Genomic DNA, 15,792 nt, shown 5'->3' with positions numbered 1-15,792 from the left:
CAATTGACAACATAGGAATATGGATCATCGTTTTCCAGTTATTAAAGGACAATGCTTGTTTTTGACAACCTGGACCTTATTTACAACATATTTTAAGACGTTTGACTCACCGAGATCACTTTGGTGTAGTTCAGAGGCATGTAGAAGAAATTTAAAATCCAGCGCGAGCCAGTATATCCATGTAATGGCGGTGGTGGGGGCACCGGGAATGCAGTTTCTAAAAATCTATTTTCTGCCGCGAAACGGTTGTTTTCATCAATCTGTCTTTATGAATCGCTAGTTGTGCTTACATAGAGCGTAGGCCTGTTGTGGTTTTTCACATGCCTCTGTAATATGATCTTTCGAAACGTCTTTCGAAACGAAATAGCTTCCCCACTTGCTCTTAGCTTTTCCCAGCCTCTAACCCACTGTGGCACAGCCTCCTAGCCTCTAATCCACCATGACACAGCCTCCCAGCCTCTAATAGATGAGATAGATAAGATACTTTATGAATCCCCCCACCCCTCCTCCACCCTCACACCCTCACACCTGGCCATGGCTGCAAAGGTCAGCTGCCACCAACAGACGACCCAAAATGGGGTCTGATCTGGTCATGATGAGGAGTGAGGAGTTGAGGTAAGTTTCACAACTCAATAATACTACGCTATACCCCAAGGACTCAGCTATACAACACATTGAAACGTTGCTATCTTCCAGGAGAGGGTCGTGGGTCCCTGTCTGTGGCCCATGTCAGTGGTGACAGTGTGGAGCTTTTACCACCCCTGAGGGTAACTGACACACATGTGGTGGTGAAGGTGACAGACCTGTCTCTCTGGGGCCTTGTGAGACGGTATATCCCCTTCATCACCATCAGGGGGCAGGTGTTGCCCTTCCTCCAATCACTAGGACCCCAGCGCTCTGTTCTCAACCTGGTTGTAGCACCAGCGAATGTCCTGATTGAAAAGGTACAGTCCTTATGTCTTTGCACCACATCCAAAACATGAAGCTCATGATGTTCAATGCTGTGTTTACCCCACAGAGAGCTTGACAACATGAGTGAAAGATGATGAACAAAAAAGAAAATGTGTAAATCCAATTTCTTCAGTCATGGTTGATATGATATTCATTGGTGTTGTACTGTCGACTTAATACAGTAAAATGAATATGGTCATTTTTATTTCTCTCTATTACTACTCAGTATGGAATAGTGTTCAGATTAATTTAATTAACCTGAAATTCATTGTTACTTTCTGTAGTCTCTCTCCAGATTGTGTTAGCTCGTCGACACCGCGAATGAGGGAAACCTCAGTGTCTAACGAGTTGAAATAAAGGTTTGAAATGAAGACTCAAATATAACGTTGAATCGCTGCGCTCCGCATACTACATACTAGATCAGTGCCACTTCGCCGCCCAAGCTGGTGTTCTGAGGGCGTATCGACGGGTCAAAAGAGGTCGTAGCAGCAAATGAGAGACACTAGCTCAGGTTAGATGGGCGGGGCATATCTATGGGTGGGAACACCTGATCGCGAATGCCGTTACTGATTGGTGTCGCCGGGATTCCGGCGCTACCAATGAATTGCCAGGATTTGAACATCGGATTTGTGCATGAAGTGTCCCAGACCTGCAGCATGCAGTAACGTACTGTAGTTAGCGTATCTTACGTAATGTATCAGCGAAAGAACTGAATGTTCTCAGTCTGTTTCCCTCCTTGATAATCATGTCTGGTCTTGTTTCAGGTGAAGGAGCAGCATAGAACAAGCACTTCCATGTCTGTTAGTCCTGACTGCACTCTCACTCGTGGGAAAGCATACAGTCTGTGCTGTGATGGGGTGGAGAGAGATGATATACAACCAGAGGTAACCAGAGGACTCTAACACACCCACATACAGTTATAATGATGTCGCGTAGTGATGATGTCACATACAGATATATAAAATGATGTAATAACCCTTTAATCACAACTACAGTAGCCTTGTCAACTTATACAATGTTAAGTAACAAGAAAAAGAACCAACTCAAAAGGGTCATTTATTATAAATGTCTTAAAATAGTTAGTCCACTGGCTTAGACTCATCTAAACCAGTCACGTTTCTGAATGGTCCAGATTCAGCTGTTAAGAGCTTACTTGGTGTTTCAGAGTGTTAAGGTCCCCTGGAGCTACGGTCCAAACTACCCCCCCACCTTCCAGGTGGTTCTGAGCGCCGACACAGAGGAGGGGAAGCTGAGGCTTCTGGAGAAAGATGGAGAAGAACAACAGGTGTGGGCAGCAGATATCCCACTACCAGGTACAGTACATCCTCACATATCCCACTACCAGGTACAGTACATCCTCACATATCCCACTACCAGGTACAGTACATCCTCACATATCCCACTACCAGGTACAGTACATCCTCACATATCCCACTACCAGGTACAGTACATCCTCACATATCCCACTACCAGGTACAGTACATCCTCACATATCCCACTACCAGGTACAGTACATCCTCCTTTTTCTGCAGTGCTCCACTGTCGTCAGATTGTGGCAAAGTTCACCAATCTGATGCCAGAATCAGTCCCTTGTGGGAGGGTAAAGATGAATGATGACACCATCAGTGTTTCAGAACTGATAAATGATAACTGATAAATGCCCCTCCACACTCTAGACTCATCTGTAATGAGGTTCAGATGGTGAGACTCTAGACTAATCTATAATGAGGTTTAGCTGATGAGACTCTAGACTCATCTATAATGAGGTTTAGCTGATGAGAGCAGAGCAGTGATCAGCTGCCTCTCTCTCATCAACACTGGTCTGACACAGCAAACACGTCTGAACTGAACACTGCTGAACACGTCTTGGTTTCCTCTACAGCACCAGGGGCCTCGTCGATGGGCGGCAGACAGAGTGGTTCTGCAGAGGAGCGACTGCGTTCTGCACGGTGGGACTTTGTGGCGCGAGTGTCTGAGCCTGTTATGGATCGTCTGCTGGACAGACTTCTGCAGGAGAAGGTGATGGATGAGGAGGAGAGAGACTCAGTGATGGCGAAGGCAGGGAGAGCAGAGAGAGCGCGGGTCATCATCAACGTGGTCCTGGGGAAAGGTGATGAGTCATGTTCTGTGATGATGCACCTTCTGGATCATCTGGACTCCTACTTATATGAAAATCTTGGCTTCCAATAAAACATGCTGAGAATAGTAGAGAACCAGGAGGACTCTCTTTTTGTAACAAAATGTTGTAGCAGTGTCTCAGCTTATTAGTGGAAATGTTCCATAGCAAATTAGAGGAAGGGGATGGTCCAAGTAGATGCTTTATTGATGCACCTTTCCATAATCAGTGGTTTTTGAGAAGACTGTTCTTAAGCCTTCGGAAATATACTGTGTATTAACTGAGATTACTTGGTATTGTTCATGCAATACATATATTTTAAATATCAAGACCTACATGTACTTTTAATGTACTACTATTGCTCTTTAGAAAGTGATTTTAAATCATATATTTTTCTGTTTTTTAATGAAATGTCATGAGTGAATAGATGGGATGTTGACAATCCAAAATAAGAAAAAGAGAAAATGGAGATTGCCCAAAGCGCTGTCATCTGCATGCTCTAGCTACCAGTTTGGTATATATTTAGTTCTGTTTGTATTTTATATACAAATGAAATGAACATGCCAAATGTCAGTAATGGCTGAGGTCAATCACACAATTGTTTGTTTAGACTATAATACATGAAAACAATATAGTGCAAAAATCTATATAAATGTAATCTATGTGATAATTACTGTATGTGTGTATCCTGTGTATGACTTTGATACTGTGTTGTAAAGAGACGTTGATAGAAATTGTCAAATGATCGATTGATAATCACATGACCATGATTACTGCATTGAGATCAAACCTGAAGAATCAGATGTGAAACATGCCGCTTGCTCCATGATGCTTACTTGCTCATAATAAAAATATTAAAAGCATAAGTCAGTCCGAAGACTTTTTAGTGTGAAGTCAATACGTTAGGCCTATCTATTCATTCCTGCAAACACCCGCGCGGTGAGAGGAACTGACACACGGCTGTGCACACATGCACACATACACACATACACACATGCACACATACACACATGCACACATACACACATGCACACATACACATGCACACATACACACATACACACATGCACACATACACACATGCACACATACACACATACACACATACACACATGCACACATACACACATGCACACATGCACACATGCGTGTCCCCCAGCCATCAGAGACCGATGGAGGGGAATATATTAACCACCAGAAAAGAGAGGGAAGTAGGAGCGCAGCACTTAAATAGCCAACGCCAGCAACAATACCCCAGCCCAAAGGTTCCGGGGTGAATTATGTCCCACCAGTCACCACACTCAAATATGCTGTTCCTGTACATGACTACAGTAAATGAGTCTCAGCTAGACTAGTACAGGACAATGCTAGGCCTAAATGACAAACCTTCAGAGGAGGATGCAATCGGGGTGTGTATCAATGAGGTTATAAATCACTTCACAAATTTTATTTTAGATTTTTGTAATAAAACATTTAATTCCATCACCTTCCCCTGAAAGGTTTATGTACTGGATGTAAATAAACATGAGATGATCAAACACAGGACAGATCTTCTGAAGATGGGTTCACATACAACAGCCGATAAGGCAATTTTAGAACTTTCAGTGTTTCAAATTGTCACTCACAAAACTATTGTTCGAAAACTGATTGAAACCGTCTGGCTGTGAACCTGGCTAACAGATCTTCACACTACAATTAGACTCGAAAACAGAAAAGATAGGCTGACAGACACAGGATAGATATGTGAATTCTGAATTACAATACGAATACAGACAGTATTCTGAAATACTTGAACAAATCCAAAATAAGAAAAAGAGAAAATGGAGATTGCCCAAAGCGCTGTCATCTGCATGCTCTAGCTACCAGTTTTGTATATATTTAGTTCTGTTTGTATTTTATATACAAATGAAAGGAACATTCCAAATGTCAGTAATGAAATAACCTGCTTATGGTAAAATAGTAAAATCATTTGACTATCTTCGTATAGTTAGGCACTGTAGTTCACTAACTAGTGCAGCTCTAGGTTTAACTATCATACTGTATATCACAATTGTTTTTTCCTGAGACTGGACACATTGTAGGCAATATAGATATAGATTAACAGAATGAAAACAAATCATGGGAAAACAGAAAGATGGGATTTAATTTGAAAGGGCAAAGTGTTCTTGTTGTAGACAGATGAGAGCTACTTTAACTGACAGACAATCTCTTGCCTGGACATCATTAGTGTTTCCCCTGGACAACCAATGTTGTCTTAAGGCACAGATTAAGAATGCAAGAAGCTATACAAGTGTGAGAGTGCTTCAAAATCAATATCAAATGTGAACTGCCAATCAGATTTTAGGTTATGGATAGGTTGGTAACTGTCAGGGATATGGATGTTGGCTTTCCAGTAAATGATTGGTAAATTATGAAATCGCACGATCTCAAATAGTTAATACATGATTAAACACAGAGGGGAAAGGCAGAAATGGGTCTGTGGACATGATAGATTCTTAGTTACACCTACCAAAGCTATTCTTCACCAACAGCAATGCCATTTCTGCAGAATATATTGCTCATTCGTGAACTTCCATAATGATTAATTGGTGTACTGTATGATAACGAGTTATGAGAGTTAAGTATAACACTGAAGTCAGATTATTCCTTTGTTAGTAGCCAGTGTAAATGATCCCAGTTTAGTGTAGTGAGAAGCAGCAGTATATTACGTTCTGTTAGGGCAAGTTAACTTCACATTCAAGGCAGACTTGATGCACTAATGTGCATATAATGAAAGGCAGAGTACCTCACTTTTCAGATTGAGGGTCCAATTTGACAACAACAACAAAGTGTCTCAGATGTCAATCAAGACTCTAGTCCCCAGTCCGTCTCTGAACACTCTGCTCTGCTAGAGACTGAGGACATTGATCCAGATTTCCTCACTTAAAATGGGTGGAAACAATTTGATTTAAAAACAAAACAAAACTGCATTGCAGAACCAATCCAAAGTCTTTAGTAGGTTTGCAACTACCTTGAATGTAGAAATCTCCAGACGATTGGAAGGCAGAGATCACCGATTGTCTGGTAGCATGAGACTTATCAAGACTATACTGTATGCAATAGTACGTGGCCTTTCAAAATGCCTTATTTGTATTCATGCACATGGCCGGTGATTATAATACTATTACTGACTCAATTCTAGATTTGGTCAGATTTACATTGTCTTGTTTAAAGTAAGCGTCCTTTCTCCCAACCAAAGTATCATCCTTAATTGTGTTTTTCTAAGGCAAATAAACAATACAAGTTTGAGATAACAACTAAGCCATAAAGATTACAGCCGCAGCAGCTGCTACAGTATAAAGGGTAATATTGTTGCAAATAGATAAATATTGTAGCAACAATATGAATATCTTTATATTTTGTATATTTTAAATCTAGTTTCCTTTAGGTTATACTTTAATAAAATCATTTTAGTTTCTTATTAATATGTTACAAAAATCAATTTTGTCAGAAGAATGCGGTAATTGTCAACCATTGAACTGTTAACAGACTGAAAATACTTTACAAATAACCAGATCAGGGCCTTATGGAGCGACGCAGTCTAATAGGTTTCCTCCATTACTGTGATGATCCAGGCTGTACTTGGTACAGTTTTCCATACCCCCCCCCTATAACCTACTTTATGTAGACTTTTGATATACGTTATACATACATACAGTACTGTATATATACACAAATCATGCGTACAACTAACCAGGAACTGGTTTGCTGAAATAGCTCTTCTGGTGACTAGCTAGCAAAGCTAACCAACTCTAGGAGAAGAGAAGGTTACTTTACTCCCCTTTTTAAGTGTGGTAAACAATAGTGTTAGCTGTACAACATCAAAAATATATCTTATCAAAACTTTGCTAACTCTGTTTTTAGCTACTCCGTTTGTTAGCTGGATTGTGACCACATCATCTTGGTGTTTTTTTTCTAGATTATTAGTGGACAACCAACATGTTCTGAGCCAATCTCATGCAAGGCTTGATTGGGTGAATAAAAAATACAAATAAACAACAATCTAGAATTGGGTCTGTGAGAAAGAGGGCGGGGCTGAAGCGTCGGCGCACTTGAAATCTCCACAAGCAGACCTTGGTCTGTCCATCCGTGACTACACACCCATGGGTTTACAACCACACTTCTTCTTTGCGGGCGCTTGGCTCTTGTTGGGGCGCAGTTTGGGAGGGTGAAGGGTGAAAGGTCAGGATTGTTGGCTGTTCCACTGGTTTGGGCGTCTCAGGAGCTCCTCCACGTGTCGCGCCACGTCCATGCTGTCCTCCAGGTCGAAGTCTCCGTCTGCGTCCAGCATGGGGTCACTCCTGTCAACAGGAGGTGGGACACGTTCGTAGGTTTAGATCTAAAAATCGATGAACTCACTTAGCTATAACTTACAACAACCGTTCACATGTAAGACATGTCACTTTTAACAGGAAATGTACAGGTGTTACTGTAGATGTGTTAAAAGTAACATACTTGGTTATTCATTATTCATAACATTCGCCATTGCTATGACAATGAAATACAGAGAGCTTATTTAATTATTAAGTACCTCAAATATAAATTATCTATTACAATTTTCAAGTAATGGAATTCATGGAATTTATTTCTGTTATTACTTTCTTGAAATATATAATTGCTAAATCCAGAGCTTACAAGCATCACAAGTTTGATACCAGACAGGGTCCGATAAATCGGAAACTAAAGAATTGCATGATAGTGAAGAATCTAGGGAGAAATGTCTGTAACATCTACAGAGTCTTACTGCTATGTATTTGATTTCATGTGTTTGTTTGTTTTCACGTGGACACTGTGTAGTCGATAGTGAGGGAGACAGCTGATGCTGCTGCTGCTGTGGCCGTTCGGGGTAGTGGGTGTCAAGAGGTCACACTTAGGCCACAGGGGGGGGCTCTCCTCTGGGGTATTAATGGCACATCTCTATGGGACACTATAAACAGACACAACCCAGACTGACAACCAATGGTGATTAAGACATCATGTTAGGGTGACAGGTGACACATCTGTATGGTCACTCCTCCACCAATCTAGCTTCACTAGGCCCTAAACGGGCAGGCCTAGGCGTGGGGGCTGGGCCGAGAGAGCACTATTTAACATCTCAACCAAACCTTGAGACTTGGATTTGGAAACGGTAGGCAACTCAGCCGGACAGATTGGCTGCTCCCAGCAGGCAGACACGCTGATAACACCATGCGGGGAGGGAAGTCTAAGGCCTTGACTTCGCACCACAGCCGCAGCCAGCAGAGAAGCAGGGAGAGAGAGAGACTAGGGAAACATCCAAGTGAAGCAGGGAGAGAGAGAGAGAGAGACTAGAGAAACATCCCAGAGAAGCAGGGAGAGAGAGAGACTAGGGAAACATCCCAGAGAAGCAGGGAGAGAGAGAGACCAGGGAAACATCCCAGAGAAGCAGGGAGAGAGAGAGAGACTAGGGAAACATCCCAGAGAAGCAGGGAGAGAGAGAGAGAGAGACCAGGGAAACATCCCAGAGAAGCAGGGAGAGAGAGAGAGACTAGGGAAACATCCCAGAGAAGCAGGGAGAGAGAGAGACCAGGGAAACATCCCAGAGAAGCAGGGAGAGAGAGAGACTAGGGAAACATCCCAGAGAAGCAGGGAGAGAGAGAGACTAGGGAAACATCCCAGAGAAGCAGGGAGAGAGAGAGAGACGAGGGAAACATCCCAGAGAAGCAGGGAGAGAGAGAGAGAGAGAGAGAGAGAGAGAGACTAGGGAAACATCCCAGAGAAGCAGGGAGAGAGAGAGACGAGGGAAACATCCCAGAGAAGCAGGGAGAGAGAGAGAGAGAGAGAGAGAGAGAGAGAGAGACTAGGGAAACATCCCAGAGAAGCAGGGAGAGAGAGAGACTAGGGAAACATCCCAGAGAAGCAGAGAGAGAGAGACCAGGGAAACATCCCAGAGAAGCAGGGAGAGAGAGAGACCAGGGAAACATCCCAGAGAAGCAGGGAGAGAGAGAGACTAGGGAAACATCCCAGAGAAGCAGAGAGAGAGAGACCAGGGAAACATCCCAGAGAAGCAGAGAGAGAGAGACCAGGGAAACATCCCAGAGAAGCAGGGAGAGAGAGAGACGAGGGAAACATCCCAGTGTTCCATGTGATTGTATCTTTTTACAATAAATCTATCATCTGTTGCCGCTTCCAATCCCGTGTTGGGTGATTTCATCAATGACCATCACAACAAGAAGGCTATTAACATCGTGGTTCATAATTAGATGGTGCTGCAACTCTTATCAAGGCTTATAAAAAAATTCCACAACGCAGAGCAAATGAAGGAAAGACCTCAAAAGCCTACAATGATCGAGGCTAAATACCACCTAATCTACCACACAAGTCTGACTTGTGCATTCTAAGATGTGTGCCGTCTGGCGTAGGGTACTTACATGGGAGGGAAGATGCCAAAGGTGTTGGGGTGAGCCAAAGCAGAGGACGCTGCCTGCTCCATGTAGGCTGGGTTCGTACCCGGGGGCTCAGGGTTGGGAGTGGTGAACCTACGGGATGACGTACAACTGGGTGAACAAGAAAGGTTTGACCGTGCCGAGATAGTGAGTTCTAAGAGTGAGCGAGTGACTTACTCTGGAACGACTTGCTTGATCTGGGGTTTGACGTAGCCGTCTACTGCTTTCGCTGTCAGCGAGGGAGACGGCCGAGGACCACCGAGGTAGAGGACAATGTGAGCAAGAGATTACACAGGGATGGAGGTGGGTGGCACGCAGGGGCCGGGGGTTCAGTTCAATTCAAACTACTTTTCTGTAAAAGAGAAGCATGCACTCTGCCCGTGTGATGCATTCAGTACCAGGGATTGGGCTCAAAACCCAAGTGTTTGGTACAAAAGGGTGCCGGGCTCAAAAAACACATACCAATGTATTTGGAGGACAGGTTGTCATCAAATCAGAATATGGAGCAGATGCATTTCAAGTGTAAAGAAGGTGAGTTTGCGGAGAAGAGGAGGGGGTCTGCGTACAGAGGGGAGGGGTGTAGTACTTGGAGAAGACCTCGTCCTTGGGCTTGTCCGGGTAGAGGAACATGAGGTGGTTGAGGTCGCTGATGCGGTCGGCCAGGGAGCGGATGGAGAAGTCCTTGCTGGTGTAGGGCATCAGGTTCCACACCAGACGCTCCCCTGGTCACACGGATACATCATTCAATCAATGTCCACTTTTAACACACATTGATAGTGAAATCAATAGATAAACACATGGGAAGAATTGAGTCACCGCAGACTTGAGTGGATATATCTGTGGCATCTGTGGATATGGGTGGGTGGGTGGGTGGGCCAATACAAATCAACATTGTGATTAATTGCGGGTGGATTTGTCAGTTATATTCATATTTAATAACTTCTATAATTATATCTATTATATTGTAACAACTGCGCACAACAGAAAGCGCGAGACCTGCCAGCAGCCTACCCTCTCGACCCCTTCGTTAACCAAGATCCTGCGAAAGCGAGCCTATAATCTTTAAATTGTTTAAATCAAGAAAATGCGCCTATATGAAAAGCGAATGAGCACGAACGGCTGGCGGAATTTAAATGTAAATACAATAACTTCATTATTTGGCGGGTTGGGTGCGGGTTACGTCAGGTGGGTGGCGGGGTGGATGATGTGTGTGTGTGGATGATGAGTGCATGCGGATTCGTGTACACTCAAACTCCATCCGCGCATCTCTACCGCAAACCAGTCCACTTCAACTAAAAACATGTCTTATTGACAGACTCAACCAGTGTACACAGTGTGAATTGAGCCAGATTGAGAGGTATCTGTATTTATACGTCTAAACCAGTCAGAGAAACACTGTAATATTGCTCCGTATGGACATTCCTTGTTCTAATGTTTTAGTGAGGAGGATTGTCAGTGTTGGACGTTACTGTTCTGCATGTTCCTCTCCTCAGAGACGGCTGCGGTCAGTGAGGTACCTGCTTTGTTGGGGTTCTCCGCCACCCAGGCGATGGTGATGCCTCCGATCTCAGAGTCACTGAAGCGCAGCAGGAAAGTGCCGTTGGGTTTGGACATCAGCATGTCCTGGGCCTGCTGCTTGTTCACGAAGCCCAGGATCGCCCTGCCAAACACACACACACGCACACACACGCAGGCACACACACACACACACACACACACACACACACACACACACACACACACACACACACACACACACACACACACACACACACACACACACACACACACACACACACACACACACACACACACGCACACACACGCTTATGACGACAGTTATCACCAGCTCATAGATATCCTAACGTCACCTCTTTTATTTTCCCCCCTAAACAATGGCGCCTTGGTCCTCCTCATGATCGTTAAACGTTTTGAATCATTTTATTTCCAGGTTTGCAGTGTGTGACGTTTCTCACCCGTCGCTCCAGTGAGGCTTCAGGTGTTTCTTCATCAGCTCCATGACTCCATCAAACCACTGCCAGAAGGTGAAGTTCCGTCCAGGCAAGCTCTCCTGTGGAGCAGCTCACCGTTAGCCTGACTCTCAGACTGCCATTTTGTTTCACTTCATTATTCCGTCTAAAAATGCTCCCGTTGCAGCCGTTTTCCCAAGATGGCCGTTGCCAAACAGAGTCCTCAGCGATTAGTTTATCCCCTAACCAATCACAATTCTGTCATCGCATTCAAAGGACTCTGATTGGTCTGGTTGGAATTCCAACCGAGAAATCAATCTGGACGAGAGCAACACCAGACCTTGAACAGCATTTGGCGAATGAAAGAAGGAGTGTGATTGGAGGGCTGGAGCCAGGCTCACTCAGTTACAACGCTGGAAACCTTGTCATGCTTTATCGCCAGCATTGCTACTGTGCGTGTTGAGGTTTCACATGCACAGAGCTACAGTATGAATGCATGTTACAGTACAACTGATCGGCAATTACCCTGTTAAACCTTCGATCGTGCCATGTCCATAGACCTCTCCTGTGGCCTACTTGCCAATGCCCAAGGCTTACACTCTAGTCGTCGCAGTACAACCAAAATGGTGGTTGAGCGCGTGGGTGAACCCAGGCTGAAGTGAGACGGAGGTGTTACCCTGTTGAACTGCGCCCAGGACATGGTCGTGCTGCGGTGGTCCTCCGGGCTGCTGCCCGTGCTGCTGAAGGCCTTCTGGGCCAGGAAGACCAGGTTGTCTTCAGACAGGCCACGCCCGCTGTGCATCTCCGCCTTGTACTTCAGGTCTAGGGCCTCACACAGCTGGGGCCACAGCACCTTGTCTGGTACTATGAAGGGGACCCTTCCCTGGGGGGGGAGGGAGAGAGGGAGGCGCAGAGAGAGAGGGAGAGAGAGAGGTAGAGAAAGAGGGAGAGATAGAGAGAGGGAGGCGCAGAGAGAGAGGGAGAGAGAGGTAGAGAAAGAGAGAGAGATAGAGAGAGGGAGAGAGATAGAGAGAGAAAGAGGGAGAGAGAGAGGTAGAGAAAGAGGGAGATAGAGAGAGGGAGATAGATAGAGAGAGAAAGAGGGAGAGAGAGAGGTAGAGAAAGAGGGAGACAAAGAGAGAGGGAGAGAGAAAGAGAGAGAGGGAGAGATAGAGAGAGAGAGGGGGAAGAGAGAGAGGGAAAGAGAGATAGACTTTGTGTGACAGGAGAGGAAGGAGAAGGGCACAAAGAGAATGAGGGAAAGGTGGAGGATGAGAGAGACGACGCTTTCAGACGCAACGCACCACTGCGCTCTGAAACCCATTACTGCCGTCGAGCAGAGGGCGGGTGCAGGCTTCCTGCACTGTGACGGACACCCCCCGTGGCCAATAGAAATGAGCCGGACAGCCACAGGAGGCCAAATGGAGGAAAAGCCTGTGTCTGAATTCCCTGAATTGTACAACACACATTTACGCTTGGTATCGACACCTCAGGAGGTAAGCCCCATTTTGGAAACACGTTCCCAGCCAAGTAGGCACATCAGACGTGTTTGGAGAACTCTATTTTGCTCTGTGACTTGACACCTAGTCAGATGTGTCTGAAAGGGCCAATAGGTTGTGCAAATATTTTTTTTAAGTCACTTCCAGGAAGCGCCAACTCACCGGCTCAGCGAACGCGTTGTCCCAAAGGACCGTTGCCGTGGCGTTGTTGTCCTGACTACCGTGGACGATCACGACCACAGGGAGCGATAGAGTCTGTGAGGAAGAGAAAAATCCATAAGAGGACGAGTTCATCTCATTGAAATAATCAATAAAGGGTCACGATACAGATGAGTCACTAAAGCCAACGTGACAATTGATTTGAATTTAATCATTTAAAATGAACACCTGGCATTCAAATGTGTTTTGGGTGATCAGATTGCAATTGGATCGTGCTAAACCACATGAAAGCACAGAGGTAAACGCACCCAAAACGTTTTGAGGGTGGATTGTGATCCGATCGGCCAAACCGACTTCGGAGGTGGTTGGGGACACATTGTGACCACATTGAACACAAATGCGTTTTCAATCTACTGTACATACAGTAAACGGATGTGCGTTCGGTTGTTTGAGCTGGATAAAGCACTCGGATCTCACTGGAGACACAAATTAATACCAGGCGTAAATGTAATCAGGTTAAATCATATCTAAATACGATCAGGATACGTGACGCATTTTAATGGCAGGTGTAAAAGGGGGGTGGCGCGCTGATTATCATAAGAGAGTTCATCTGACTGTACTGTACCTTCACGTGGAACACCAGCTCGTTGCCTCCCACGCTGAACTGGGACTCAAACAGAACCGTGAACTTCTCCTCCGTGACGGACTCGGCGCCGCGCCGGTCCGACCGCTTGATCCTCTTCAGAGACTGCAGCACAGACACAGATGGCTCTCAGCTGGGGGACTGGACCACGGCTCAAATGCCTTTTTTTGTTTTGACCGCAACCATAGAAACCGCACCGTAAAAAAACTAAAACATTTCCCCCTGTGGGTCGTCATGAAACCCCGTTCTGGGGTCAGGGATATCAGCATCTAAACAAAACTGACTTCACTTGTCTCCATGTGTGCAGCTCCCTCTTTCTCCTCATAAAGGCCGTTTCAGACGGGGAGCGATATTCCGCCTGCGTTCTCGCTCGGATCAGCGGGGGACGCACGGGTCCTGCGCGCAGCAGGGAAAGCTGACTACAATTCAGCTCTTGTCGCGGGCGGGCGTGTGCACGAAACGAGCACGCGCGCGACAATTTCACGGGGTCGCGCCCGCTTGCCGCTCCGCCCCAGATTGTCCGCGGCTCCCAAATTGTCCGCTCGCCTCTCTCATTGAAAATGAATTACAATGCGCGGATATCGCTCCTCGTCTGAAACGACCTTAATTCCGTCTGTGCCAGAGGAGGCTCCCTGACCACTCACCATGTTCCTGAAGTGGGCGCTGAGGGTTCCCGTGGTCTGGTGGTACTCCATCACACAGTTGTTGTTGAGGATCTCCCCGCTGCTGTCACTACAAACGCCCCAGAGACAACGACTGAGCATCCGCAGCTGGACACGCGCAAACACGCTCTGGTGGACATGTGAACTGTTGCCGTCAGTGTGAATGGCCAGCTTCCTGATTTGACTAGCCGTTCAAAATGTTATTTACATGCTGTATATCACTTGCCTGACATCAGGCAGCTAGTTACACTTCCCCATCAATTTTAATGGCAGTTTATCAGTGGGATTCATTCATTCAGTGTGTGTGTGTGTGTGTTGTCCAGTGTCTTGAGTTATGCACTGGCAACGTTACTGTGTTTACGAGTGAGCGCGCGCCGTGTCTCGCGTTGGTGTCGGCGTGCGACGCTGCGCGGGGGGTCCTCACTTCCTGGTGCTCTCGTTCTTGAGCAGCGCCTTGGCCTGCTGCTCGCTCACGATCACGGCCTTGACCTGCGGAGGGTTCATGTGGACGTTGAGCTTCCCTCCCACCAGGAGGCGCACCGTGGCGGCAAACTTGGTCTGGGTCTTCATCACCTGGGGGGGCTGCTTCTCTATGATGAACGTACTAAGGGAGGGAGGGAGGAGAGATGGAGGGAGGAGGAGAGAGGGAGGAGGGAGGGAGGGAGGAGAGATGGAGGGAGGAGGAGAGAGGGAGGAGGAGAGAGGGAGGAGGGAGGAGAGATGGAGGGAGGAGGAGAGAGGGAGGAGGGAGGAGTATGGAGAGATTGAGGGAGGAGGAGAGAGGGAGGAGGGAGGAGTATGGAGAGATTGAGGGAGGAGGAGAGAGGGAGGAGGGAGGAGTATGGAGAGATTGAGGGAGGAGGAGAGAGGGAGGAGGGAGGAGTATGGAGAGATGGAGGGAGGAGGAGAGAGGGAGGAGGGAGGAGGAGAGAGGGAGGAGGGAGGAGTATGGAGATATTGAGGGAGGAGGAGAGAGGGAGGAGGGAGGAGTATGGAGAGATGGAGGGAGGAGGAGAGAGGGAGGAGGGAGGAGGAGAGAGGGAGGAGGGAGGAGTATGGAGATATTGAGGGAGGAGGAGAGAGGGAGGAGGGAGGAGTATGGAGCATTAAGGCGGAAGGGATTGGAAGCGATGAAAAGGAACGAGATATTCGTAGGTTGGGAAAGCATGGCAGAGAATTGGTAGAGATAAAGAAAAAAATATACATAAAGATTTGTAGAAAAAACGAGAAGAGAAAGTAAGGGAATGGTGGAGAGAGAGAGTGTGTGTGTGTGTGTGAGAGAGAGACAGAGAGAGAGAGATGACATGCAAAGAGACAAATAAAGGTTGAGGTCAAAGGTAAGCGAGCTC

At 46.1% G+C, this 15,792-nt stretch overlaps 2 protein-coding genes across 2 annotated transcripts in view; one reads left to right on the top strand and one right to left on the bottom strand.

The window, feature by feature from the left end:
- LOC311323906 (uncharacterized protein) overlaps positions 1 to 15,792 on the top strand; it is a 571,429-nt gene that overhangs the window by 16,053 nt on the left and 539,584 nt on the right. The window lies entirely within an intron of this gene.
- LOC311323914 (signal transducer and activator of transcription 5B-like) overlaps positions 6,949 to 15,792 on the bottom strand; it is a 19,947-nt gene continuing 11,103 nt past the window's right edge. Inside the window, exons 9-19 of the mRNA XM_084456241.1 lie at positions 14,868 to 15,047; positions 14,426 to 14,513; positions 13,764 to 13,886; positions 13,142 to 13,234; positions 12,157 to 12,363; positions 11,487 to 11,581; positions 11,028 to 11,170; positions 10,077 to 10,232; positions 9,688 to 9,739; positions 9,496 to 9,603; positions 6,949 to 7,407 (exon numbers count right to left, since the gene is read on the bottom strand). Of these exons, the coding sequence (XP_084312367.1) occupies positions 7,290 to 7,407; positions 9,496 to 9,603; positions 9,688 to 9,739; positions 10,077 to 10,232; positions 11,028 to 11,170; positions 11,487 to 11,581; positions 12,157 to 12,363; positions 13,142 to 13,234; positions 13,764 to 13,886; positions 14,426 to 14,513; positions 14,868 to 15,047 (1,363 nt within the window). The 3' untranslated portion in view covers positions 6,949 to 7,289. The remainder of the gene's footprint in view (positions 7,408 to 9,495; positions 9,604 to 9,687; positions 9,740 to 10,076; positions 10,233 to 11,027; positions 11,171 to 11,486; positions 11,582 to 12,156; positions 12,364 to 13,141; positions 13,235 to 13,763; positions 13,887 to 14,425; positions 14,514 to 14,867; positions 15,048 to 15,792) is intronic.

Source organism: Borostomias antarcticus (genome assembly GCF_949987555.1).
Source record: "Borostomias antarcticus genome assembly, chromosome: 22".
NCBI classification, from domain to species: domain Eukaryota; kingdom Metazoa; phylum Chordata; class Actinopteri; order Stomiiformes; family Stomiidae; genus Borostomias; species Borostomias antarcticus.
Note: the sequence above shows the minus strand (reverse complement) of the source record. Positions and strands in the feature narration are given on the sequence as shown.